Below are 26719 nucleotides of genomic sequence, written 5' to 3'. Positions count from 1 at the left end.
CCCCCCCCCCCCCCCCCCCCCCCCCCGCCTTCCCCGCCTTGGCTCTGAGCACGTCAGAGCCCGGGACGGTCCCGGGAAGGATGGTGTTCCTCGGGCTGGAGCTCAAAGACCATGTGACCGTGGCGTCGGCAAGGGGTGAACACGTGCAACGGCAACCCGGGTGCGGCACGGAGGGGTGGACAGACCTGTCGGCCTGGGCTCTAGTGGGGCAGGGGCTTTGGAAGGTTGAGGACGGACTGGGTGGCTGGCCATCATGACACGTGCAAACTTGGCTTTAGGGCCACGCGGGATCGCGAGCTGAGCTTTCCTCGGGTTCCGGTTACAGACGCTAGGAGACGCCTGTAAGTAGCAACCTGGGTAACCAGGCTGTGTCGCCCGGCAACGGCGGGCACCCGGCCAGGCCCCGCCCCAGGACCCACGATTTCCGTCGACAACGGGCGCCCCGCGAGGTCTCCGGCCGCCGATCCCGCGCGTCTGCCTATCCCCCAGCGCCCCGGCGCGCGCGGGCTCCGCGAGCGCGCGCGGCCGCGCCGCCAGCCCGAGCCGGCGGGACGCAGGGCACGTCGCGCCCGGGCGCCGCCACGTCCGACGGTCTGCGTCAGCGCGAGGGCGGCGAACATGGCGTCGTCCGCCGCCGGCCTGGGTGGCGGTGCGGGCCCCGGGTCCGAGGCCGGGGATTTCCTGGCCCGCTACCGCCAGGTGTCCAGCAAGCTGAAGAAGCGGTTCCTGCGGAAGCCGAACGTGGCGGAGGCGGGCGAGCAGTTTGGCCAGTTGGGCCGCGAGCTGCGTGCCCAGGAGTGCCTGCCCTACGCGGCCTGGTGCCAGCTGGCGGTGGCGCGCTGCCAGCAGGCGCTCTTCCACGGGCCTGGGGAGGCGCTGGCGCTGACCGAGGCCGCCCGCCTCTTCCTGCGGCAGGAGCGCGACGCGCGCCAGCGACTCGTCTGCCCGGCAGCCTACGGGGAGCCGCTGCAAGCCGCGGCCAGCGCTCTGGGCGCCGCCGTGCGCCTGCACCTCGAGTTGGGCCAGCCGGCCGCCGCCGCCGCCCTCTGCCTCGAGCTGGCCGCCGCCCTGCGCGACCTGGGCCAGCCGGCCGCCGCCGCCGGCCACTTCCAGCGCGCCGCGCAGCTGCAGCTCCCGCAGCTGCCGCTGGCCGCGCTGCAGTCTCTTGGCGACGCCGCCTCCTGCCAGCTGCTGGCGCGCGACTACAGCGGTGCCCTGGCGGTCTTCACGCGCATGCAGCGCCTGGCGCGGGAGCACGGCAGCCACCCGGTGCAGCCGCCGCCGCCGCCGCCGCTCCCGCCGCCGCCGCCGCCGCCGCCAGGGCAGCAGGTGGGCCCCGGCGCGGCCCCGGCCCTGCCCGCCGCGCTGCTCCCTCCGAGCGCCGGCTCTGCGGCCGGCGCGCCCTCTCCCGCCGCGCTGGGAGCCTTCTCGGACGTGTTGGTCCGCTGCGAGGTGTCCCGCGTGTTGCTGCTGCTGCTACTGCAGCCACCGCCCGCCAAGCTCCTGCCGGAGCATGCCCACACCCTGGAGAAGTACTCCTGGGAGGCCTTCGACAGCCACGGGCAGGAGAGCGGTGGCCAGCTTCCCGAGGAGCTGTTCCTGCTGCTCCAGTCCTTGGTCATGGCCACCCACGAAAAGGACACAGAAGCCGTCAAGTCGCTGCAAGTGGAGATGTGGCCACTGTTGAGCGCTGAGCAGAACCACCTCCTTCACCTCGTCCTGCAAGAAACCGTCTCCCCCTCGGGGCAGGGCATCTGACGAATCCCCTTAGCGAACTGACTTTTGGCTTGTGACAGAACTTCGTGCACCTCCCCTGGCGCTTGGGGCGGAGGGGGGCGGGCGGCGGAATAAAAGACGTGAATCCTGGCAGTTCTGCCTTTGTTTATCTTACTCCTCTTGCCTCCGTAGGAACTTAGCTGACCGGAACTTACCTGTATCCCAAAAACTTACTTCCATGACGGTGGGAGGGAAACAGCAGCAATGTTGATAGAATCAGTGGAGGACACGGCTCTCTTCCCCAAAACTGCCCACGTTCAAGTAAGAGCCCCCTTTAGCCCTTACCTCTTCTTCCACCCGCTCCCCGCCCCCCACATCTTTGTTGCAAAGTGAGGATTTGATTTTGCACAGCTCTGAGTACTTAAGCTGCGTGATCTGATTTCTTGGCATAGATCAGTGTCTGTCCACGTGACCGCCCAGGTTCTCCTTTGTTCCATCCGCCCCATACACGTTCGTGGGAATGATCTGATTACATACACCATTGTGGCTACCGCCCTAAGTCCATAATAAAGCCATTCTGATGCTCCTAACCTGTGGTTTAGCTTTCCTTCCATCTACAACATGGGAACAGCTTCTCTGCCTATCAGGAAGCAGAGAGTAGAAAAACAGATGGTTGTCTTTCAGGTCCATGATGTAGTCACTCATCTGAAACCGACAGCCCAGGACTCAGGCTTGTGCCACGCAGTGAAGCTACAGAGATCCTTTGCGTTGTGGACCTTACTCAGCTGCAGTGCAAATGTGTCCGGTGCAAGGGAGGGGGCGTGTTCGAATGCCAATGTGTCTGATGTGCCTTGGAATTCACAGTTCTGGTTCTAGGTTCCATTCTGAGAGGTATGCCTCGTCCGCGTGACGGCTTTTATTTTGTGGTAGGGAGCTCTCTGCCACTCTTACTTAACTCAAATATGTAAAATCAGCATGGTTCTCTGGTACTGTGCGGTCATATATATGCTAGACGGTGTCTCTGTTCCCCAAGAGCAGGAAAGCATCCCATTTCAAAATACTACATTTACAAGGCTTTTTGGTCCAAATGTTACATGAAATGTTACGAACTGGGCGTTTTTAAATTCGATTTTATTCTCTTTACGGTTAGGGTTAGGGTTAGTATGCATCCTCTAGGCTGAAGTTGTATACAGTACTGATCTTTTGGGGTGAGATTTAAGGACACGGCTCAGCAGTAGATTTCTGTTTTGCCTTTAGTGTGTGGTGGGGGGGTGGCGTGGGGAGGGTGTGTGTGTGGAGGGTTGTCACCGTGAGTCAAGTGCCTCAAAATGGGTGGGATTTTTAGGGTCATCTTTACTACCTCTATTTCAACAGTGTGGAAGCAGTAGGTAAGGGAATATAAGAGAGGCCCATCTGAGACAGAATCAGCCACCATTCCTGTGCTCTCACTTGGCTGCCTGGAAGGGTCTTTCAAAGCCCTAAAAGCTCAGTCTAACTTATTGAAAAAGTGGGTAGGGTGTCAGACATGTGAAAAGATGCTCAGCAGCATTCATCATCAGGGAAATGCAAGCCAAAACCGCCACGAGAGATCCCCTCACATCTGTCAGAAAGGCTAAAATAAAAAACACAGGAAACAACAAGTGTTGGCGAGGATGTGGAGAAAAAGGTACCCTCGTGCACTGTTGGTGGGAATGCACGTGCCGGCTGGTGTGGCTGCTGTGGAAAACACTATGGAGGTACCTCAAAAAATTAAAAATAGAATTACCATATGATCAAGTAATTCCACTACTGGGTATTTACCCAAAGAAAACCCAACTAATTCAAAGAGATAGATGAACCCCTATGTTTATTGCAGCATTATTTACAATAGCCAAATTATGGAAGCAGCCCGAGTGTCCATCCATAGATGAATGGATAAAGAACACACACAAACACACACAAATTGGAATATTTCTGAGCCATAGAAAAGAATGAAATCTTGCCATGTGCAACACGGATGGATCTAGAAGCTATAAGGCTATATAATGCTAATAAGTCAGAGAAAGACAAATGGCATATGATTTTACTCATGTGGAGTTTAAGAAACAAAGGATGAGAGAAAACAGACAAAAAACCATACTCTCAACTCTAGAGAAAAACTGATGGTTACCAGAGGGGAGGTGGGTGGGGGGATGGGTGAAATAGGTGAAGGGGATTAAGAGTGCACTTACTGTGATGAGCACGGAGTAATGTATAGAAGTGTGGAGTCACTAATATAACACTGTACCTTAATTATACTGGAATTAAAAAAGTGGTTAGGGTGCATGGTCCTTTGTGGTTTTGCTTCTCTTAGTATACTCCTCTCAACCTGGGCTACAGGCCTGGCCAGCTAGCTGCCTTACTGTCTTATTGATGAGGGAGCAAAAGGCATGCTGAGGGCAAAGCACAAGCTAATACCTTGCATCCACCCACCCCCCCCACCAGGTGGGAAAGGTGTGACATTCCTCAGGCACTCCTGGCTGCCCAAGAGCAAAGGAAGAGGAAAAACAAATGGTTAACTGATAGAGATCACAGTCATGCATGACATGAATCTCCCATCAGTTTTGCAACTGTCTTAATGACTTATAAGAAAAAAAGCAATCTTGGGGCACCTGGATGGCTCAGTCATTAAGTGTCTGCCTGCCTTCGGCTCAGGTCATGATCCCAGGGCCTTGGGATCAAGCCCCACTTCCGGGCTCTCTGCTCCTCTGCTCCTCGGGGAGCCTGCTTCTTCCTCTCCTCTGCCTGCCGCTCCCCCTGCTTGTGCCCATGAGCTCTCTCTTTCTCTCCCTCCCAAATAAATAAAATATTTAAAATAAAAAATGAAAAAAAGCAATCTTATCAATAGCTAGACCTCCAGAAACCTATAGACTCAATTTCCTGGGACCCTAATGTCACCCTCCCCTCCACAGGATAGGAAATCTTATATAATCAGTCACTCCTCACAACCCCAGTGCAGCTCTTTTTGCCCAAAGGTCCCTGTCCCTGTGCTATAATAAAACCACCCTTTTTTGCACTGACAAATTCTTTGGGGATTCTTTCTTGGCCATTGGCTACCGAACCGCACTTCAAACCACATCATTACGACAAGAATGCTTAGGAGTTATGATATATGACTGTGACAGTATTTGGATTTGGGCTTAAGGGAAAGCCTCCTCAGGCCTGGTCTAAATTCCTTGCATTGAGGAAGTGAGTGTGTGTGTGTGTGTGTGTGTGTGTGTGTGTGTACGGGGGAGAGATTACCAGAGACCTTGGTGTTGGGTATACCAGTATAATCTTAGAAAACATCAAGGTTGTTTTTCATTTGCCATTGGCTCATTTATATATCTGCCTCAGAAACTTCATAGCATAGATAGCTGGGCCAAGGCCAGATTTCAGCGATTTTCCCAGACTTTGACAAAATCACTTGGTAATTATCAACTTAATGTCAAAACAACACTGATTTCTAACATGACCCCAAAATGAATATTTTTAAAGGACATTAAAAATAGTTTTCTTTTTAACCTGAAAACCAGAGAGAGCGAGCCACATCACTGAAATGGTCACTGATAAAATTAACATTTGCATTATTATAGACTATTGAGAATGGTGGCAGTGGTCCTTAAGGCTCCCCTCTCCCTCTTTATGGGGGACATCTGCGATGGGAAATATTGCTGATGAAAAATATTTTGTGTGTGAATGAAATAAATATATAAAAACATTTGAGAATCGCTACACTGGAGGATGATGACTAAGACAGAAATCTCCACATTAGGCACACTCTGGGGTGGAAGGGTTCTGGTTAATGGTAACTGCCTAGGCATCTCTCCTGCCATTACACTGGACCAGCAGCCTGCAAACTTTTTCTGTAAGGGACCAGATGGAGATATTTTAGTCTTCTCAGGCCACAAGTGATCCCTGTTGCATAATCTTTGTTTTGCAACTTTAAATCTGTAAAAATCATTCTTAACTCACAATCCACACAAAAGCAGGTGGTGGTCCAAACCCATAGACGGGCTCTAGCTTACCCATCCCATTTACTAGAACCCGGAACATAGTAGTTACTCAGTAGCTGTTTGTTAGATGAATGACCTTCATGAGAGTAATTAATAACTCTTTTATCATATCGAATGAGAAAGACTGAAAATAAATCAACTAGTCATTCAACTCCAGGTTCTAGGAAACAAAAAATAAAGCCAAAAGAAAGTAAAAGAGAATTTTTAAAGTTTTGAACAGAAATTAATGCATTAGAAAACAGCTTCAGGGGCACCTGGGTGGCTTAGTCAGTTAAGCACCTGACTCTTGGTTTCGGCTCAGGTCATGATCTCGGGGTCACGGGATCAAGACCCAATCAGTGCTCTGTGCTCAGCACTCAGCACAGAGTGTGCTTTAGAGTCTCTCTCCCTCTCCTTCCTGCTCATGCTCTCAATCTCTCCAAAAAATAAAAATAAAAATAAAATCTTTAAAAAACAAACAACTTCAAATCCATGTTTGATTTTAAGACCAAGAGTTGATTCTTTGAAAATCCAATAGAATAGACAAACACCCACTCTGGTGAAGAAAGAAATATGTGTGTATGTAGATGTGGTTCTATGGCATATATGCAAGGAGACAGAACTCGAATGTATACATTCACAGCAATTAGCTACGGGTCATAGAAAATGAGAATAACAGTATTCGGATAAGGAATGGACAAGATAGCCAAGCATCTAGCACTAAGTGAGGCACAAAGCTCAGTGGCATTTCCACCTAACTTTGATTAAACACATGATTACTACATTAATGAGGCTATTCTAGATCAATAAGTTAATGGGAAAAGATGGAAGCTTTTCTACTTTATTTTCAAGTTTAATATAACTCTCATGCCAAAACCTCGTAAATAGAGATCCTGAAAAAGGTAAACCAATTTTACTGATTAGTATAGATAGAAAAATTCTATCTACCTCTGCATTCAGTGACATTACATCAGCAGCCAGCACACCACTGAGTGTGATCAAAGATGCTGAAACAACATTTAATGAAACTCTGCAGCCATTCTAAATAAAACAGAAGTAGAAAGAAACTTCGTGATAAAAAAGTGTTTGTTTGAAACAGTGAACATTAAACAGTGAAATATGGGATCCATTCACAGTAAAGTCAAGAAAAGATAGGCTTCTTTGTTTTATATATATGTCTATATAGTGTCTCTCTGTGTGTGTATTTATGCAGATTAATCACAAAAGCATTCAGGGTGACTGCTATTTCCTGTTTACCAGGACCTGCCAGCATCATGTTATCAATATAATGGACCAGTATGGTATTCCGTGGGATGGCAAGATGTTTGGAGTCCCTTGGGTCTATAGTACAACAAAGAACAAGGGAGCTGGCATTGTCCTGAGACACGAATAGTAAAGTGAATACTCTTGTTCCCACCTCGTAAATGCAAATCTATTCTGACTTTGCTTATCAATGGGAATGAAGGAAAAAGCAGTTTCTAGGTCAGTTGTTCCATCCATATCAGGTGCCTAATGCTGTGTTAATTTGCTCCAGAGAAGATACCACCTCTGGAATTGCAAAGTTTTTATCATCACCACCTGACTAACATTTGTGGTATCTGTCATTTCCCCATGACTCCTCTGCCTTTTATAGTAGCCAAACAGGGGCCCTAAGGGGACTAGACACTGCCTCGAGAGGCAACTATTCCAGGTGTAGTCACTGAAAGACTTTTATGCAGAAAAAAAGATGACTGCCTCAGAGACTTGGGGAAGGCTGCCTCCTCAGGCAAGGAGATTCAGGGGGACTTGGAGCTTGGCTGTTCTCAGCCTCATCCATGTCTGTGTAAATGTGCCCATCCCAGGTCTCACAGTTCCACTTTTTTCTACCGGTACCCTTACCTTAGCATAAGAGAGTTGATGGGGTAGACAATTTAATTGTCACTGCAAGTCTGCAATTCATATGCTCAGACCTTAGACTTGGTCTCAAGTCTAAGTCTTTGTCTACAAGCACAGGATATGGAAGACTCCTTTTAGAGCTCCATGGATGTGTCCTGATTCTCCATGTATGTTCATGGGTGTTCTTGTGTATATTCGTAACATGTAATTTATTTTCCCCTTTGTATGCCATAAGAAGAAGGGCTATAAAAGGTTGACAGGTCACTCTACAATCAGCTGATGCTACAGTTCTTGCTATAGCGACTAAATGCCCCTGTCAATTGAGTCTCCCAATGTCTTTCTCACCATCTGTAACACATCCCGTAGTATCACTGGTGACAGATAATCTGAGAAATTGTGATACCAGCACATATCACGGATTACCCAACATCCAATCTTAGAATTCCATCTAATCCTAGAATTCCATTTTGAGGGTAAGTTTCTTAGGACTAATTCTGGCATTAATTACTGTATAAAACTGAGTTTGAACAAGAAACAAGGAACACTCAAATTATAATAATTTGAGAAAAGTTTAATATAGGTACTAGGTAGGTAGGTAGGGGCAGGGTATTGTCATCCCTAGGCCTGGTGGAAGAAGGAGTGGGAGCAGAATCTTAAAGGAGAAAATTAGGTAGATTCTTATAGTGGTTTATAAAAATGACCACAAATTCCTTACATTCCTCCCACTGAGAAGTGAGGTCTATGTCCCTTTCCCTTGAATCTGGGTGGATGTGTGAAACTGTCATGGTCTGAGAAGCTTAGATCTCATAGAAGGCCATATAGAGTTGCTTCAGTCAATAGCCCCAGCTGCTATCTTAGCTAGGTTAGTCAGCATCAACTACCAGACATGCAAATGAAGATGCTTCCAGATGATTCCAGCCCCCAGCTGTCAAATCTTCCCAGCTGAGCCCTAGATATTGTGGAGCACAGCTAACTATCTCTACTGTGCTAAAAGTCCTGACCCATAGAATCTGTGAACAAAACAGAATGGTTGTTTTTATGACATTAAATTTTGGGGTGGTTTGGTACTCAGTGATAGTAACTGGACCAGAGAGAGAAAGCCACTCTGAAGGGAGCAGTGACCTTCAGTGGAGAGATACAGCCAAATCCTCTAGAAGGAGGGCACCAGGAGAATAAATATCTTATATATATATATAATATATATAATATATATATTATATATATATGTATATATATATAATATATATATATATTTTTTTAAGTGAACTCTACCCCCAACATGGGGCTTGAACTCACAGCCCCAAGATCAAGAGTTCCATGCTCTACCAACTGAGCCAGCCAGGTGCCCCAAGAATAAATGTTTGGTCTTACTCTCCTTCCTTCCTCTGCTCTCTTGCCAGTGCTCCCAAAAGCTAGAGGATAAGGTAGCCTGTTGATGTATTCCACACAGGTCAGGCTCACAGAACAAGAAGCAGGGTAGAGAAGTAGGACCACGGATCTAAAGGGGAAAACAGGAGTTATCTTGCCCAGGGCCATTTGAGGACTTTGAACTTTATTCTAAAGAGAAAAGGGAGACACTGAAAAGTTTTAGCAGGGGGCTGATAAAATGATTATCCCAAAAATGATGTGCAGCTTTTATTAGAGGAGAACAGAAACAGGAGATGACTAGTTAGGAATGAAGGCAATAGTAACAGCAGTAAAAATGAAACAGAAGAGATAGGAGAAAGAATTGCTGGATTTGTGTACCAATTCATCGTGAGGCGTGAAAATAAGGGAAGAGTAGACAATGATACTAAGGTTTCAAGCCTGTTTAATTTAGCGTCTTGTGATCATTTCCCAAGGTTTCACCCATCCCTTTATGTGGAAGACACAAATCTTCACGTCCATTCATCGTTTTGCCCCCCTAAATTCAAGTCTTTAATCTCCTGCCTGCTGGACATTCAACGTGATTGCCCTGCTATCATCTCAAACTGAAAATATCCATAAGCAAACCCATAATGTTATCAATCCACTCAATCCTAATCACATATTTCTGTCAACAGAACATCTCTTCATTTCTATTATCTATGAGATCTTTGATGCTTTTACTTTTTATCCATATGTCCATAATCACTCTTTTGCCCATAAGTTGAAAATCTTTTTTGGAATTAAGTTTGTAGAAGCTAGGAGTGTTTGTCCCATATATGAAATCTTTGTCAAAAGCTCTTTAAAAGATTCATGCACTCTCTTGAAAGAAGTAATTACATACCATTAAGGTCCCAGTGGAATTCCCTCGATAACTCTGCCACTTCTTTCCATCAAGACTATACATGATGATAAACTGAGAGATGTAGAGGCTGGAGAACTTCTGACGGGCACCCTGGGTCATGATGCTGTGAATAATCATTGGTGCCAACAGATCCACCTACCAATTGAAACAACACTTTATTTTAAATGTACATACCACCTTCTGAAATTAATTATTGGCTTAAGAAGGATCTACATCAATACAGATATGCTCAGTAGTACCTTGGATTTGTGTGAAACGGTGAGATAAATGACAGGAACAAAAAGGAAAGGTGCTTAGTGGTGGGTTCCCAGGCTACTTCCCAACAAACCAGACCACTTTCAGAAAGTGGTCACTTTTCTGTTCAGAGAGTTGTTGCTATTCTTTTCTTCGATCTCCTGTTGAGTTTGTAGGTGTTCAGAATGGTTTGATCCCTATCCAGCTGGATTCCTGAGACCAGATGAAATCCAGGTCTCCTACTCCTCCGCCATCTTAAACCAGACCACTTTCAAATCAATGTGCTGTACATTTGGACCCACATAACCTAGTGCTTTGCCTACACCTCAGCCGCAGCCTAGTCAAAACCAATTTCCTCTGCTCTCCCCAGGCCAGTCCCCCTCCCAACATCACTATCAGCACTATAAACTGTTGTCCCTCCTTCAAGTGTTAGTTCAGAAACTATTTCTCCTGGTTAGCCTTTCCTGACTCACCCAGATTTAATGCTTTCTCTATGCTTCTACTTCACTTTGTATACAACTTCATTAGAGCATATTATTGTACTATATTATAAAGCTTTCTTTCCTTATCTGCCTTCCTTGTTACACTGAGATCCTTAAGGCAGTGAACCTGTTTGAATCACCTAACCTCTCTGTGTCTCAATTTCTTTATCTGTAAAGTGGAAATAATAATGGTGTTTATAAGCAAAGGATTAAAGGGTTAATATACGTAATGTGCTGAGTTCAGTGCCTGACACATACTAAACACCTAGTAAGTGTTAGCTTTTATATTTTTTTCTAGACCCAATATTTAACATGGCATCTGGTATAATACCGATGCATAGCAAATGTTTTGGAATGAATGAGTGAATAATGGTAGAGTGGTAAGGAATTTGTTTTTCTTTCCCCATCCCCCCCAAATGGTTGGTTCTTAAAGACAGCATGGACCGCGAAAGCATTACAAGGCAGTATCTAGTATAGGAATTTTGGCATCAGTTACTGCCCTAACAAGCAAGTCACACTTAACTTGTCACAGATGCCTGGTACACCCAGATTGGATTGGTAATAACACTTGAGCTTAATGACTGTCTCTTTCAGTAAGTTCCTTCCATCCATCTATCCATCCATCCATCCATCCATCCATCCATTCAAAGAATATATTTTGAGTACTTGTTATGTGCTAGGCACTGCTCTTCGTACTGGGAATAGAGCAGTGAAGAAGAAAAAAAGAAAAAAGCCCTGCCTTAATGGAACTTACATTTGACTTGGAAAAACAGACTACATATCATATATATGTTTTTATTTATATACAGCATCAAGTAGTGATAAGGACAGGAGAAAAAGAAGCAGGGTAACAGGACAGAGAGTGGCAAGGTCTTCAGAAGCTACAGCACTATCTTGGCCCAGATTACATGATACTCCCAAATGAAGATATTACATTTTTCCTCTTGGTATTGTGGCATAAACAACTGGAAGTTGTCATAAAATTATAAAATTATGACTTTTGTGGAACTGACTTACACTATTTCTTCATGTAGTATATGAGAGGTCTTTTTTGGACTACTGACTATTGCACTTTCTAGCAGTTTTTTTAAAATATTTTTTTAAAGATTTTATTTATTTATTTGACAGAGAGCGACACAGCGAGAGAGGGAACACAAGCAGGGGGAGTGGGAGAGGGAGAAGCAGGCTTCCCGCCGAGCAGGGAGCCCGATGCAGGGCTCAATCCCAGGACCCTGGGATCATGACCTGAGCCGAGGGCAGACGCTTAACGACTGAGCCACCCAGGCGCCCCTAGCAGTTTTAATAAAGTTTGGCCAGCCACCTTTTTCACCTACATTCTGTAACTGATGAATTCTTGGCAAACTTGGAGGAATTTGGCAATTACAGAGTCAACATTTTCACCTGTGTATCCAGCCATGTATTTGACTGTGACAAGACATATCTCTCTACAAGGAAGTAAGCAAAGCAATAATGAGTCACTCAGTGTACAAATACAAACATTGCAGCTAGACATCTCTGATTGCTTCCCTGGCCCCCTAGAACCATTTCTTTCTTTTTTTTTTGTTAAGTCACCATAATTCTTTATTTCTCTGGGGTATTTACTTTATAAAGTTACCAGATCAAGAAAATGTATACCTGGGCTTTAGTAGGACAGATGGTAAAAAACACCTTGAGGATGAGGTGATTTAATACAGATTGGGTGATAATACAACTAGGTGGATTTGTAACTGGTTCAATTACCAAAAGCAAACTGTGGCAGTTAATAGATGATTATAAACCTAAAGGGAGCATTCTAGAAACAGTATAGTATAATGATTACAAATTAGGCCTCTGGAGCCCAACTATCACAGTTTGAAGTTTGGCCCAGCCACTTATTGGCTGTATGACTTGGGGCAAGTTACTTTTCTTTGCTTCAGCTTTCTTATCTGAAATGAGGATGATAATAACAGTGTAGTAAGGATTTGATAGCTTGGGCTTGTTTAAAGCACACAGTAAGGAAGCCCTGTCTACTTCAGTATTTTGATCATGAATTTGCTAAAGTATAAAAACGTTTACTGATCAAGCAGTAGATTATGTGAAACTGGGAAGACTAAGAAATTCTTTGGGAGACAGAAGCTTGACAAGCTGGAACAATGGGCCAAATCTAGTAAGTGGAAACTTAACAGGGTGTATTACTCAGGTTCTTTGGCTAGGCATGGAAAAGGCACTCTATTTACTAGTCTCATTAGGTTGTATCCAGTGAGGGAGATAGAATTCCCCAAATGGAAATGACAATGCTATCACAATAAATAAATAAATGGAATGACAGATGCAGGGCACCCAAGTAGATGACAGTGTCCACTACCCAGGGATACATGTAAGGTTGAAAGTGAAAACCAGAGAAATACAAGGTCAGAAAATGTGGTTTGGCAGCTTCACAAAGAAAAATACTTAGGAATTCGTGAACAGTCAGTTCAAATTGAGTCATAACTGGCAGTGCCTACAAAACAAACCAAATAAGGTGAGCTGATGGGACATTGGTTTATCTTTCCCTGATTCCTATTTATTATTTTAACCTCAAGAGAAAACAGAGGAGTAGATGCAATCTTGCAAAGGAGGAAAATACGTAGGGGAATGTCTTTGGTCAACTCAGAAGAGGAAAGAAAGCTGGTGCACAATGAAAAGTGGACAGAGGTGGGGAAAGTAGGTGGTAAAACGTGTCTGCAGTACCCCTCTTTGGGCTGTAAGTACCAGAGGTGGGAGGCACGTTCGGGCTCTAGAGGGAACAACTCTTGCAGTTAGGCCGAGAGGCTGAGCTGGCACTCAGCTCTCATGTAGCATGGAAGGGACCCACAAGTCCCCATATGTATGCCCTTGAAGGGGCCAGAGCCCTGACTGACCCCATGTTCACTTGATAAAATCTTGGGATATGTTGGATGAAACATATCATTAAAATGAATTTCACATGTTTCTTTTTAAATGTGGCTACTAGGAAATATAAAATTACACATGTGGTTTGCATTTGTGGTTCGAATTACATTTCTACTGGACAGCGCTGCTCTAGAGGAAATGGGAAAGTGAGAAAATTTGAAATATTTAGTCATTTAAAAAGAAACTGAGTAAGCCTAAAGACACTGTTTCAGTCACCAGCTCCAAGTTAGTTTACCAGATTGGACTAACAAACAAATCAGCATACTTGATTCTATTCCCAAATATTCTATTCTTCATTCTTGACTGTTTTTGTACAAATCAGAAGCTATTCTATTCTTCAGTTCTTTCCCTGTTGGTTACCTGGAGTTTGATAAAAATGACTTTTGTTTTGAGCTTGCAAGAGGAATACATGTTGCGATTGAATGTGATGCACTTTCTAACCTTGATCCAGGAAAAGGGATCCTTGGTGCTCCAGGCATTGATTGATCCGGAATAATGAAGTCTGGCCAGCTTTGGGGCCCACTGTCCTTTGCCCAAGAAAGGAGAGAGATTAGATTCAGCTGTGTTGGTCCTAGACACTTAGGAATAAAATTGCTCTCTCTTCCTTTAAGATTTTATTTATTTATTTGAGAGAGAGAGAGGGAGGGAGCACATGAGTGGGAATGGGGTGGGGGAGGGGCAGAGGGAGAGGGAGAAGCAGACTCCCTGCTGAGCAGGGAGCCCGACGTGGGGCTTAATCCCAGGACCCTGAGATGATGATCTGAGCTGAAATCAAGAGTCAGTTAACAGACTGGGCCATCCAGGTGCCCCCTAAAATTGCTCTCTTGAGAAAGGCTAAGCCTAGGTGTAGAGAAGATAAAGGCATAAAGCATAGTATTTTATTTTCTAAATTTAATAATTTCGTTTATTGTTAGCACCTCTAATTAGGTGACACTGGAATGTGTTACCAGTACTACAAAATGCTATCATTGTTTCTTCATTACACAATGTATGTTCCTTGTAGAAAAGTTAGAAAATGCAAAATAAAACGTAAGTAAAAATGAAAGTTAAAAAAAATCATCTTTTTGCCTAGAGAAAAATAATACTATTTTGGCATATAACTCTCAAGCCTTTTTCTTTTCTTTTTTTAAAGATTTTATTTATTTGAGAGAGAGAGCTCACATGAGCAGGAGGGAGGGGCAGAGGGAGAAGCAGACTCCCCGCTGAGCAGGGAGCCTGACATGGGGCTCAATCCCAGGACCCCGAGATGATGACCTGAGCTGAAGGCAGACGCTTAACTGACTGAGCCACCCAGGTGTCCCATCAGGCCTTGTTTTAAAAGGGCATTTTGTTCCCTCTAAAACAGGGGTTGACAAACCTTTTTCTGTAAATGGCCAGAGTGTAAATAATTTAGGCTTTGCAGATCATCTGGTTTCAGCTGTTGTTGTAGAGCTGTATGTGTCAATATAAGATTTTATTTACAGACACTGAAATTTGAATTTCACATAATTTTCACATGTCATGAAACATTCTTCTTCTTTTTCTGCCCACTTAAAACTAGAAAAATAATTCTTAGTTTGAAGGCTATATAAAAACAGGCGGTGGGCTAGATTTGGCCTGTAGGCCATAGTTTGCTCACTGTTGCTCTAAAGCAATATTTGAGAACTGTCAATAGATCATATTCAAGCTTTACTATCACTGCTCATAGAAAAGTGTAGCTTCCTGCCACACTGAAGACAATGGACTCAAGGGGAGCACTAGGGAATAAGGAGGTGGTAATGAGAAATGATAGTAGCTTGAACAGTAGGGATCAGAGAAGAGAAAATGGATTTAAGAGGCACTTACGGAGTAAAATTAATAGAAGCATGGAGATGGATGGGCTATCTAAATCTCTCCAACAGAAATAAAAAAAGATATAATCAGCCCAGTTTTTGGAGACAAAATAATGGTATTTACCATATTGTCCTGAAGCTGTAATCTGAAAATCTCGAATGCGTCCAGAAGCCATTCCCAGTGGAGTCTGACACTCTGAAATCAAAGGAGAGGAGCATGATAGCTAGCAGTACATAAATTCAGCTTCACAAATGCAAGCCAATGAAAATGGGAGAACACAAACAAATGGTCAACATTTTTTATTGTTTACTATTTGCTGAGAACTGTACTAAATATTTTACTGTACTATCTATGTCATTTAATTCACTCTAATAGGAAGGTGCTAGAACCTTCCACATTCTGCAGCTGAAGAACTCAGTGGTTCTCTTACTTGTTTAGGGTTAAATCTTGAACTCTTCCAAGCCATATTTGTAAGTTATCTTTGGTAACTGAACCAAAATTCAGTTTCAAATTTTGCTCTTGGAGATCTTGGAGCTTCACAAAGTTGTGAGAATTAAGCTACTTTTTAGCACCAGTTTGTTAAATATTTAGAGCTTCAGGTTCAAACTGTTCAAAGCTTCAAACATATCTGCCCTTCTCTGAGGACTCTGCTGATTTCTACCAGCAATATTCATTGTAGATTTGCTAATGACTGTGAGCTTGTATTTATTTCTTGACAAAAGCAGCCATCCTAGGAAGGAGGAAAGCCGTTTAGAAATAGGCTGAAGTGCTACTTACTTTTGCTGTACACCAGAAAAAGAGTGCTCATCCCAGCTTGTAGGTGTTCGCCAATAAGGCATTCTATCCGCCAAATTCCAACTTTGGATGGTAGCATTTCCACAGTCTCAAAAACACCTTATCAAAAACAAAAGGAACAAAAACTATTTCATTTTACTGAAAAAGCATGAGATACATTGGTTTATGCAGAACATCAAAGGAAATCTACCTAAGTCAGTTCTTCCACTCTTGGACCCCTCAAAGCCAAAATGCTTGCTATGTGACCCCTCCAGTTTGGAGGTACTGGGGATTGAGTTCTGATAGCCCTGACCCCTGGGAAATGGGAGAGACAGGAGAAAGCCACTGCACTTTTAGGGTTTTTCAGAGCCAAAGGTTTTTTTTTTTTTTTCGCCCATCGACCAGATGTGAGCTCCCTGGGAAAAGGAAGTCAGGGTGAGGTCCTCGTGGACCTAGTCCACCAGGGCTGCCTTCAGGGCTAAAGTAACCCCAGCAGCAAGAAGCTGAGGAATGAGTCACAAGTGACCACCTAGAATAAAGGTGCCAGTTGTAAGTAGATAAGAACTGTCCTATCATTTACTGAAGCAGCAGCCAGGTACAGGAAGAGAAGACTCAACCATACCTCCCTTTCCCAGTGTAGACATCTTGGAGTGGACATTGCAATTCTGGATTTGAACTATATTTGTGATGTGAAGTGACTGCTGGGTGTTTATTACTTAAGAGTGAGCAGAAAAGTCACTGAACTTCTTGGAATTTTTACACAGAAACGGGAAGTTTGCTCCCACTATTAAACCTGTTTTAAAGGGACAGTGGAAAGCTAAAATAAAGCTGTGTTTTGATCAATATTGTGAGTAGTGCTTAATCAATATACTGGTTACAGACATAAACAAATCACTCTGGATAACTACTAGTGCTGTGTGGGATTTGAGATGGGGGAAAATCCCCTTTTCCCAGGCAAGTGCTACAACATTAATTATCCATTTTTTTCTGTTCTATTTCCTTTATAGCACATTATCTGTATCTGAAATTATCATGTTTATTGGCTAATTTATTTATTACGTCTCTGTAGGGTAAAGTTACTTGAAAAAGTAAGTTACCTGAGATCAGGGACTTTATGTGCTTTGTTCACGGATTGCTTCCCCAGTGCCTAGACCAATTAAAGTAAGCACTCAAGTACAGTAGGTAGAAAAAAAGAGTACAAATTAGCTCATACCTGGATAGAGGTTGTAGACTGCCATTTTATATTCCTCTTTTTTCCGTACAGTGAACACATGTCCACTGAAATGAATAGAATGGATGTTTTCATTGCTGCCCATGCTGAGCAGATACCATCGAATCTTTTGATCCTGAGCCATTACTAAGCCAGGGAGGGTATCCCTCACATAGCCATTGATTGCTGGAGGAGAACACAGAAAAGGCTGTTGAAATCTGTTACAGAAGTTTCTTTCCCTCTACTCCAGTAAAAAATATTGATTCCTATGAGGATTCCACTCCCATACATATAAGCTCAATTCATACACTGTCCAAGCCTCAGGCTCCAGGCTCCTTTGTTGTACTGCATGCTTCATTCCACACTGAGTAATAATTGGGAGTGGGATATATTACCATGGAAGCGGTAATTTTCTTTAAGAGTGGGATCCTCCTTCTGGATATTGCAGGGAGCTCTGCAGTTCCTTTCCAGGTTTTCAGTGAAGTACCAGCTCTTAGTCTCATCAAAAATAGTGAAAAACAGAGCAAATTCCTGCACGGTCACTTGTCTCCCGTGAGCAGGGTTCAGTGTGTTGCTGCGGCAGATCAGAAGGGGTCCAATCAAGCCTGAGTGCACATCTTTTTCCTGAGAGAGAAGACATCAATCCTATGAATATAAGGTCCCTCACCTATGAACCAGCATAGATTTCTTATCAACTTTTATGCCACTCTAACCCACTCCTTATCTTCCCATAGTACAATCCTTCCTGTTTAGTAGATTCCAGAGTGATAGTTCTCAAACACAAAAATGATGGCACCTCTCCTATTGAAAGCTTCCCATTAAGCTTACAATAAATAGCAAAATTCTTAGCAGATAACACGAAATCCATTTCTTTTAAACCAGTAAGTGGCCAGTGCTTACCAGATCAACATCAGAAAAATAAGCCCAGGCTTTGCAGTCAAACTCATCTTTAGTGGGTGCCATATGATGCTGCACTGTCCAAAAGTAAATTTTGGTTTCATTAGGGTTGACAAACTTTCTTCTAGGTTCTGCTCCTTGCCTCTGATCTTCCTCGTAAGAAATAAGGCTAGAATAGAAGGAGTAGGGACGAGAGGCCTGGTTTTTGAAAGTTACCTGCAGAGAAAAATTAAATACAAAATTTAAAAAAGAATTCGAGTATTATGTTTTAGGATCATATAAAGTCCTTGGCTTAGGGTTCACATCCCTAATAGTAATGCCTATTTTTGAGTTTTTCCAAATTATTTTTTTTAAAAAGATTTTATTTATTTATTTGACAGAGAGAGAGAACACAAGCAGGCAGAGGGAGAGGGAGAAGCAGGCTGCCCGCTGAGCAGGGAGCCCCATGCGGGGCTCGATCCCAGGACCCTGGGATCATGACCTGAGCTGAAGGCAGACACTTAACGACTGAGCCACCCAGGCACCCTATCCAAGTTCTTAATACCCAAAGGAAGTGGTACAGAGGACGGGTGTTGTCAGGACCAAACCTAAGGGTCTATCTATGGAGGAAACTGAGGAATTTTTTTTTTTTTTGAAACTGAGGAATTTTTGAACTCTAAAATATTTAAAGCATGAACTCAAAGTTGCAAAAGAGAAAATTCCTAAATACTTAAAAGCAACTGAAAAGTAAAAGGGAAAATATCATCCCAGGGGTTTTAAGAGAGCATAAGCCCAAGATTTAACACATATGGTTCTTATGACAATTCCAGGATGAATGCATATGATCTTTATTTATTTATTTTAAATTTTATTTTATTATGTTATGTTAATCACCATACAGTACATCGTTAGTTTTTGATGTATTGTTCCATGATTCATTGTTTGCGTGTAACACCCAGTGCTCCATGCAGTACGTGCCCTCCTTAATACCCATCACCGGGCTAACCCATCCCTCCACCCCCCTCCCCTCTAGAACCCTCAGTTTGTTTCTCAGAGTCCATAGTCTCTCATGGTTCCCCCCCTCCCCTCTAGAACCCTCAGTTTGTTTCTCAGAGTCCATAGTCTCTCATGGTTCGTCTCCCCCTCCGATTTCCCCCCCTTCATTTTTCTGAGAGCTTTCCCCCTAAGGTTAGGAACACAGCAGGGATGTCCACTCTCACCATTGCTGTTCAACATAGTACTAGAAGTCCTAGCCTCAGCAATCAGACAACAAAAAGAATTAAAAGGCATCCGAATCGGCAAAGAAGAAGCATATGATCTTTAAAAAAGACTTCAGATTTCAAAAAATTATACATGTTTCATAGGACATATGTAAACTAAAATAAGAACCAAAACAGAAAAAGAATTGCTCACAATCCCATAATTTTAGATCCTTCTATATCCTTAATGTAAATAATCAATTGGGCCAATGGATGACTATTTTTGGAAAAGAATAAAACTACTTTCATTTTTGGCTCACACAATGCACCAAAATCACTTCTAGTCTACAGGAATTACTTAGGGATTAAAAGGTTAAATGTTAAGCAATTAAACTGTAAAATAAAGATGAAGAAAGTATAAGTGATTTTAAGAAAAAAAATCTTTCTATAGGGAAGGATTTTTATAAACATAAAAGGTATGTGTCATAAAGGAAAGACTTATGGGTTACTACCAAAAATTCAAACCTGTTTTATTTCAAAAAACCGCTATAAATACAATTAAAAGATGACAAACTTGGAAAAATGTATAGCATATAAGGTAATATAAATTGATAAGTACCCCCTCAGAAGGTCAAATGTGCAAAGGACATTAACAGATAATTCATTAGAGAAAGTCTTTTTTTTTTTTCATTAGGGGAAGTCTTAAAATGTTCATGTACATTGCACTTCTGGAATTTTGTCCTAGGAAAAGGGTTGTGAATGCAGCATTATCAAACTAGTGAAAACATAACAAACTATTTAAAAGTTGTTCAAAGTAAATGGCTAAGTATACCATAAATTCATGTAATAGACTATTATGCCATCATTAAAAAAAGATATTTAGAAAGTCTTTCTAATGACATAAGAAATATTTACAATATGATATTTAGTCAAAAAAGAAGAGGTAGAAGGGTGCCTGGGTGGCACAGTCGGTTAAGCCTCTGACAATTGGTTTCGGCTCAGGTTGTGATCTCGGGGTGGTGGGATTCAGCCTTGCATTGGGTTTTCTCTCCCTCTCCCTCTGCCCCTCCTACTCTTGCTCTTTCTTTCTAATATAAATAAATAAATCTTTTAAAAAAAGAAAAGGTAAAATTACACACTGTATAATTTTGAACACATAAAGAGAAGAATACATAGGACAAAGAGAACATACACCAAAATGGTAGTTATGGGATTATTTTTCAACTTCTTTATTTTCTATACTTTAAAATTCTTCAAAAGTAAGAATACATTATTTTTATAATCAGAAACAAAAATATATATGTGGGATTAATTTTCTTATAACTTTCACTGTCCTCAACTCACCATGATATTGTCTTCAACTTCTGCTCTTATATATGGTCCCACGAGTCCCAAGTGTTCGTTTAGTTCTCCACGGTATAAGGGCTGAGTAAAGGATCCATCAGTAAATTCCTGGAAAACCACCTTCTTGAACTGAGGGACATCCATACCTTGAGCCCTGGGAAAAAAAAAGCAGAGGAAGAGCAATATCTTCATGGACCAAAAACACCTCACATTCTTGCTCTCCCTGTATTTGAGACACTTGCCATAGAACTGATGATGAATTGGAGCAGAGAAGGGAGAAAGAAGAATTAAAGGTACTTCCAGGTTTCTGATTTGGGCAAGTGGATGGATGGTGATGCAACTCACTGAGAATAGGCAACCCTGGAGAAGTAGGTGGGGGTATACAGTTTTAAACACATGGGACAGTTATGTAAATTAAATTGGCAAATACAGAGGTTGAGAGCTCACAAAAGAGATCTAGATGAAGATCATCCATATTGAGACACTAATATTGAGACACTATCCAAATCATGTGAGTGGCTTATTAAAGCTGATAATCAATTTTGTTACGTCTTCATCTTTTTGGACAACTAAGCAACATTTTGCATAGTTAACCACCCCATCTTCCTGACATCTCTCTCCAGGCTTCGCTAGGATATAAGTTCCATGAAGGCAGGGATTTTGTCTGTTTTGTCCACTGCTGTATTCCCAGCAGCTGGAACAAGTGTCTGGCACATAGTAGGTGGTCAAAAAATATTTGTTGAATGTTAAATGTATGTAGGACTCATAAACATATTCTCAATATAAGACAGCCCCAGGGTTCAATCCTTGGACTACTTTTCTTTACTTAAAAAAACACCTGGGGGCACCTGGCTGGCTCAGTCAGTAGAACCTGTGACTCTTGATCTCAGGGTTATAAGTTCAAGCCCCACGTTGGGTGTAGAGATGACATAAATAAACAAACAAATTTAAAAAAAGTTAGAAAATCTGTTAAGGGGTGCCTGGGTGCTCAGTCGATTAAGCATCTGCCTTCAGCTCAGGTCATGATCCCAGGGTCCTGGGATTGAGCCCCGCTTTGGGCTCCTTGCTCATGGGGAGTGTGTTTCTTCTTCTCCCTGACACTCCCCTAACCCAGGCGCCCCATAAATAAAATCTTTTTAAAAATCTGTTAAAATTGTGAACTAAAATTATACAATAAAGTACATAAAATATAAATGTTTTGGTATAAAAATGTAACCACCATCCAGATCAAGAAGAACATTACCAGCAACACGGAAGGCTCACTCTGTACCTTTCCAATGACATACTTCCTCCCCACTAAAGGTAACCCCCATTATGATGTTTATGATAATTATTTCTTTGCTTTTCTTCACAATTTTACCGCTATGTACACTTCCCTAAAGAATACAGTTTAGTTTTGCCTGTTTTTGATGTAAATAGAACCATATTGTATGTTCTTTTGTTTCTGGCTTCTTTCACTCAGCATTATGGTTGTAAAATTCATCTACATAGTCGTGTGCAGCCACAGTTTGTATTCCATTGTGTGAATATACCAAAATTATGAACATTCGAGTCATTTCTAATTTTTGGTGCTTAAACATAGTCCTGTTCCTGCTATGAATCTTCTTTTTTCTCCCTGGCTATGAACCGTCTTATACACATCTTTTGGTGAATGTATATATGCATTTCTGTGGGGCACATATCTAGGAGTGGAACTGCTGAGTATACATATATTCAGCTTTGGTAGCTACTACCATGCTGTTTTCCAAAGTGGCTGTGCCATTTTCCATTTTTGTCAGCAATGTATGAGAGTTCCATTTACTCCAAATCTTTACAGGCACTCGATACTGTGTTTTTACACTTTTGCCCATTCTAGTGGTTGCACAGCAGTGTCTCTGTGGTTTTATCTCACATTTCCCTGATTAATAATGACGTTGAGCATCTTTTCTTGTGAGTACTAGGTATTTGAATTTCCTGTTTTTGGAATGCCTATCCAAGTTGATGTTATTGTTGTTTTTGCCAATTTTTCTCTCGGGTAATCTTTTTTTCTTATTGAATCAAAGAAGTACTCTATACAGTCTTTTTTTTAAAAGGTTTTATTTATTTATTTGACAGAGAGAGACACAGCCAGAGAGGGAACACAAGCAGGGGGAGGGGCAGAGGGAGAAGCAGGCTTCCCACCGAGCAGGGAGCCCGACGCGGGGCTCGATCCCGGGACCCTGGGATCATGACCTGAACCGAAGGCAGACGCTTAACCGACTGAGCCATCCAGGCACCCCCTCTATACAGTCTTGATATGAATCCTTGTTGGCCTTTTGTGCTGCAAATATCTCACATTCTGTGGATAATCTTTTCATTCTTTTTTTAATATTTTGATGAGCATAGTTCATAATTTTAATGTAGTGAAATTTATCAAAAAAATCCTTCATGGTTAGTGCTTTTTCTATGTCAATTCTCTCCCTACCCTCAGGCTATTAAGATAGTCTCTTATTTTTCTTTCTAAGAGATTTATAGTTTTATGCTTACATTTAGACTTATAGCCCAATGTGAGTGGGTTTTTTGTATGGTCTAAGTTAGGGATCCAATTTAATGTTCTTCCATATGGATATTAAAATGTCCCAGCACTTTTTAGCACCAGTCTATTGTGTCAAAGTCTCTCAGCGTTTGTTTTTCTAAAAACATCTTTATTTCAACTTCATTTTGAAATGTTTTCTCTGGGTTTAGAATTCTAGGTTAGCATTTTTCTTTCAGTATTTTTCATTTTAAAGATATCATTCTGTTATCTTCTGGTATTGTGCTGTCAAATGGGTAGCCACCAGCTATGTGTGACTATTTAAACTAATTAAATTTAATACAATTAAAATTCAATTCTTCAATCACACTAGCTACATTTCAAGTACTCCATGGCCACATATGATTAGTAGTTACCATATTAGTGAAGATCTACAACATATCCATCATCACAGAAAGTTCTATTGGACAGTGTTGTTTTAGTAGTTTGACTGAAAAGTTGGCTATCAATCTTGTTGTTCCTATGGAGGCAATGTATATTTTTCCCTCTGGTTTTTAATAGTTTCTCTTTATCCTTAGTTTTCTTAAGTTTGATTATTTGCCTACATGCAATTTTCTTTGTACTTAATATGCTTTGGGTATACTTAGCTTATTGAATCTGTGACTTGACATGGTTCATCAGTTTTGGAAAATTTTTAGACATTCAATTTTTTTCCTGTCCCATTTTCTACATGCTCTCCTCCAAGGACTCCAATTATATTTATGCTGTATCATTTGAGAGTGTTTCTCTCACCTGTCTCTTATACTCTATTCTGTTCTTTTCATTTTTTTCCTTCCTATGCTTCAGTTTGGATATATTTGCTTGACCCTAATCTTGTCTTTCGCAGTGTTTAGCCTGAAATTATACTCATCCAATGAGTTTTTAATTTTAGATGTTGTATTTTCCAATATTTTAGAATGACAATTTGAGTTTTTAAAAATAGATTCCAATTTCCAACTGTAATTCTCCATCTTCTTATCAGTATGATGAGGGATAGAAGCAGAAAAATGTTCACCTTTAGCCCAGAAGGCTGACCTATAGCCTGCATAGTTCCAATAAAGATCAAATATGTGCTGGTTGCTACATTCTTAAATGGTCTCATGACTGCCTGTACATCTCTCCAATAGTTAATATTGAGCTGAATGATAAGCACCAGAGAAATGTGACAGTTTTACAAGTAGAAATTTGAAGAAGACTTTTATGATCTAATACTCCCTGCACATCCCCGCCCCCTTAAGCCTAAGCATATAACCACCAGCTTCATGTTATAGAAAATGCACCTTTTTACACTTAAAACATCTCAAGAATTATTTCTTGACCATTCGCTCGTGGCCCCACATCAAGTATTGTCCATCTTTCCACTATTTTCTTTAAAATATTAATTATCCCTGTTTCTCAGGCATGGCCCTCTTAGACTTTTGATTGAGAGCTTAGAAAGTCTTTGGTCCCTCAGCACTTAAGGCATTTCAGCAAAGCCCACCAAGAAAGAAAACAACTAATGATCATCACTGCAACTAGGTGGTCCTCTCCCACTTAAATTTTAGTGCATCTAATTCTTATTGCTCCACAGCTCTCCAAAGATTTTTAAAATATGGATTTTTAAAGTTTATCTAGTTTTTATAGTTGTTGCAGCAGGAGTGTTAGCCTGCCATGACCTATTCTCTACCCAGAAGCAGAAGACCCACTACCTTTCTTTTGGCTAATATTTGCAAGGCATGCCATTTTCCATCCTTTTACTTTCAGCCTTTTATACTCATGTTTTAGATGTGTACCTTGGAAACAGCATCTAGTTGTATTTTGTTTTGTTTTAAAAAAGCCCAAATTCGGGCGCCTGGGTGGCTCAGTCGTTAAGCGTCTGCCTTCGGCTCAGGTCATGATCCCAGGGTCCTGGGAGAGAGTCCCACATTGGGCTCCCTGCTCGGCAGGAAGCCTGCTTCTCGCTCTCCCACTCCCCCTGCTTGTGTTCCTGCTCTCGCTATCTCTCTCTCTGTCAAATAAATAAATAAAATCTTAAAAAAAAAAAAAAAAGCCCAAATTGGAGTCATTTGTCCCCTGCCCCCAACAGCAAATCAAGGCTCACAATCTCAACCAATCCCAGGAATGTGACCTTTTAACAGTCAGTCTGAGATTTCCAGATCAGCACTAGTGAGGTCATCTGCATGATAAAAATCCTACTGTTCCCTTCTCCCCAAATAGAAGAGATCCTGGGCTGAAATGACCCTTTTCTTGTGCTCATAACCTCCTTGCCCCACCCTCCTGCCTAGAAAAACCCGTTTTGTACCACTTCCATTTTGTACCACTCAGAGCATCTCTCTACTTGCTAGATAGGATGTTGCCTGATTCATAATCACTTAATAAGCTGATTTATTTGATTTTTGTTTTTTTAACAGATTTGGTGGCAGCAATGGGATCCAAAGTGAACCTCTGATAGCATTCAGAAGCAACAAGAAGCACAGGTGTGGCACCCCATGAACCCTTTTAAGTTCACTGTCTTTCTTGCTGTTTCCAAGGGTCATTGGTCAGTTCCTCAGTTGATTTCCGCTTTTTGTTTTCAAGCTCCCCATCTAATTGGCTTTCCAATCCAGGGTTAATGGGTCAGTCTAGACTGACAGGAGGCTCTAAGGAAGAGCCAGTCTTCAGCCCTTGGTCCAGTCCACAATTCCATGTTGGAATCCCTTCCCCATTTCCAGTCTGCAGTCTTTTGCTGGTTTAGTCCTTTCCTCAGTTCTAATCTGCTGTCTCTATTAATGGAGTCTCCTGGTTTAGTCCATGTTGGGAATTGCCGGAGGTGCACAAAGGCCTTCTAATGGCCAGTCTGCAGTAACATTTAAACTACAGTCTTCGGTTTTGTCCCTGGATTCCATGTTGGGAATTCCTGATGGTTTAGTTTGCAATTCCCCATTGGTTTGGAATTATTCCCCAGATTCCACATTGGGAACTGCTGGTGGCAGCTGCAATTCTCTATTTGTTTGGAATCAGTCTGCAGTCTCCATTCTTTTAGGCCTACTGGTTTAAGCCTGTCCCCAGTCCCTAGTTTGCTGGGTACTGTTGGTGTCCACGGTTCTGTTTCCATAGTTACTGTTGCATATGAGGTAAAGGCTGTCACAAAGAAAGTATCTCAGAAACCAAAAGGCTTAGGTATTAGTTTGGCTCTGAGAAACTCAAAGGCCTAGCTAAACAAATGGGATCCTTTGTATCCAGAGAGTTGAGCAAGCCAGCTTGTTTTAAGTATAAGAACTATAGTACCGGGACGCCTGGGTGGCTCAGTCGGTTAAGCGTCTGCCTTCGGCTCAGATCATGATCCCAGAGTCCTGGGATCGAGTCCCGCATCGGGCTCCCTGCTCCGCGGGGAGTCTGCTTCTCCCTCTGCCTCTGCCTCTCTCTCTCTCTCTCATGAATAAATGAATAAAATCTTAAAAAAAAAAAAAAAAAAAGAACTATAGTACCAGAAGTTGCAGATACTTAGCAAGGTGGCAAAGCAAAGCCTACAACCCAG

At 42.4% G+C, this 26719-nt stretch overlaps 2 protein-coding genes across 5 annotated transcripts in view; one reads left to right on the top strand and one right to left on the bottom strand.

The window, feature by feature from the left end:
* F8 (coagulation factor VIII) overlaps window positions 1–26719 on the bottom strand; it is a 136860-nt gene that overhangs the window by 17394 nt on the left and 92747 nt on the right. For 3 of the 4 annotated variants that reach the window (XM_035010634.1, XM_035010641.1, XM_035010660.1), the window contains 8 exons: window positions 20694–20847; window positions 18175–18387; window positions 17670–17898; window positions 17278–17460; window positions 16068–16184; window positions 15414–15485; window positions 13920–14005; window positions 9832–9987 (listed from right to left, as the gene is read on the bottom strand). In XM_035010634.1, coding sequence (XP_034866525.1) covers window positions 9832–9987; window positions 13920–14005; window positions 15414–15485; window positions 16068–16184; window positions 17278–17460; window positions 17670–17898; window positions 18175–18387; window positions 20694–20847 — 1210 coding nt within the window. Of the gene's footprint in view, window positions 1–3123; window positions 3329–9831; window positions 9988–13919; window positions 14006–15413; window positions 15486–16067; window positions 16185–17277; window positions 17461–17669; window positions 17899–18174; window positions 18388–20693; window positions 20848–26719 lie in introns of those variants that run through there. The other variant, XM_035010651.1, reaches the window with a different exon arrangement.
* F8A1 (coagulation factor VIII associated 1) lies at window positions 558–1869 on the top strand. Its single transcript, XM_035010674.1, has one exon. The coding sequence runs from the start codon at window positions 619–621 to the stop codon at window positions 1756–1758; it is 1140 nt and encodes a 379-aa protein (XP_034866565.1). The 5' UTR covers window positions 558–618; the 3' UTR covers window positions 1759–1869.

Source organism: Mirounga leonina, unplaced genomic scaffold, assembly GCF_011800145.1.
Source record: "Mirounga leonina isolate KUSES-001 unplaced genomic scaffold, KU_Mleo_1.0 Mir_101799, whole genome shotgun sequence".
Classification (NCBI taxonomy): Eukaryota; Metazoa; Chordata; class Mammalia; order Carnivora; family Phocidae; genus Mirounga; species Mirounga leonina.
The sequence above is the reverse complement of the archived record's forward strand: the minus strand, read 5'-3'. Positions and strand labels throughout refer to the sequence as shown.

Bases quoted from the DNA above. Each gene is read 5' to 3' on its own strand.
- F8A1 (XM_035010674.1), top strand. From the start codon at position 619: ATGGCGTCGTCCGCCGCCGGCCTGGGTGGCGGTGCGGGCCCCGGGTCC.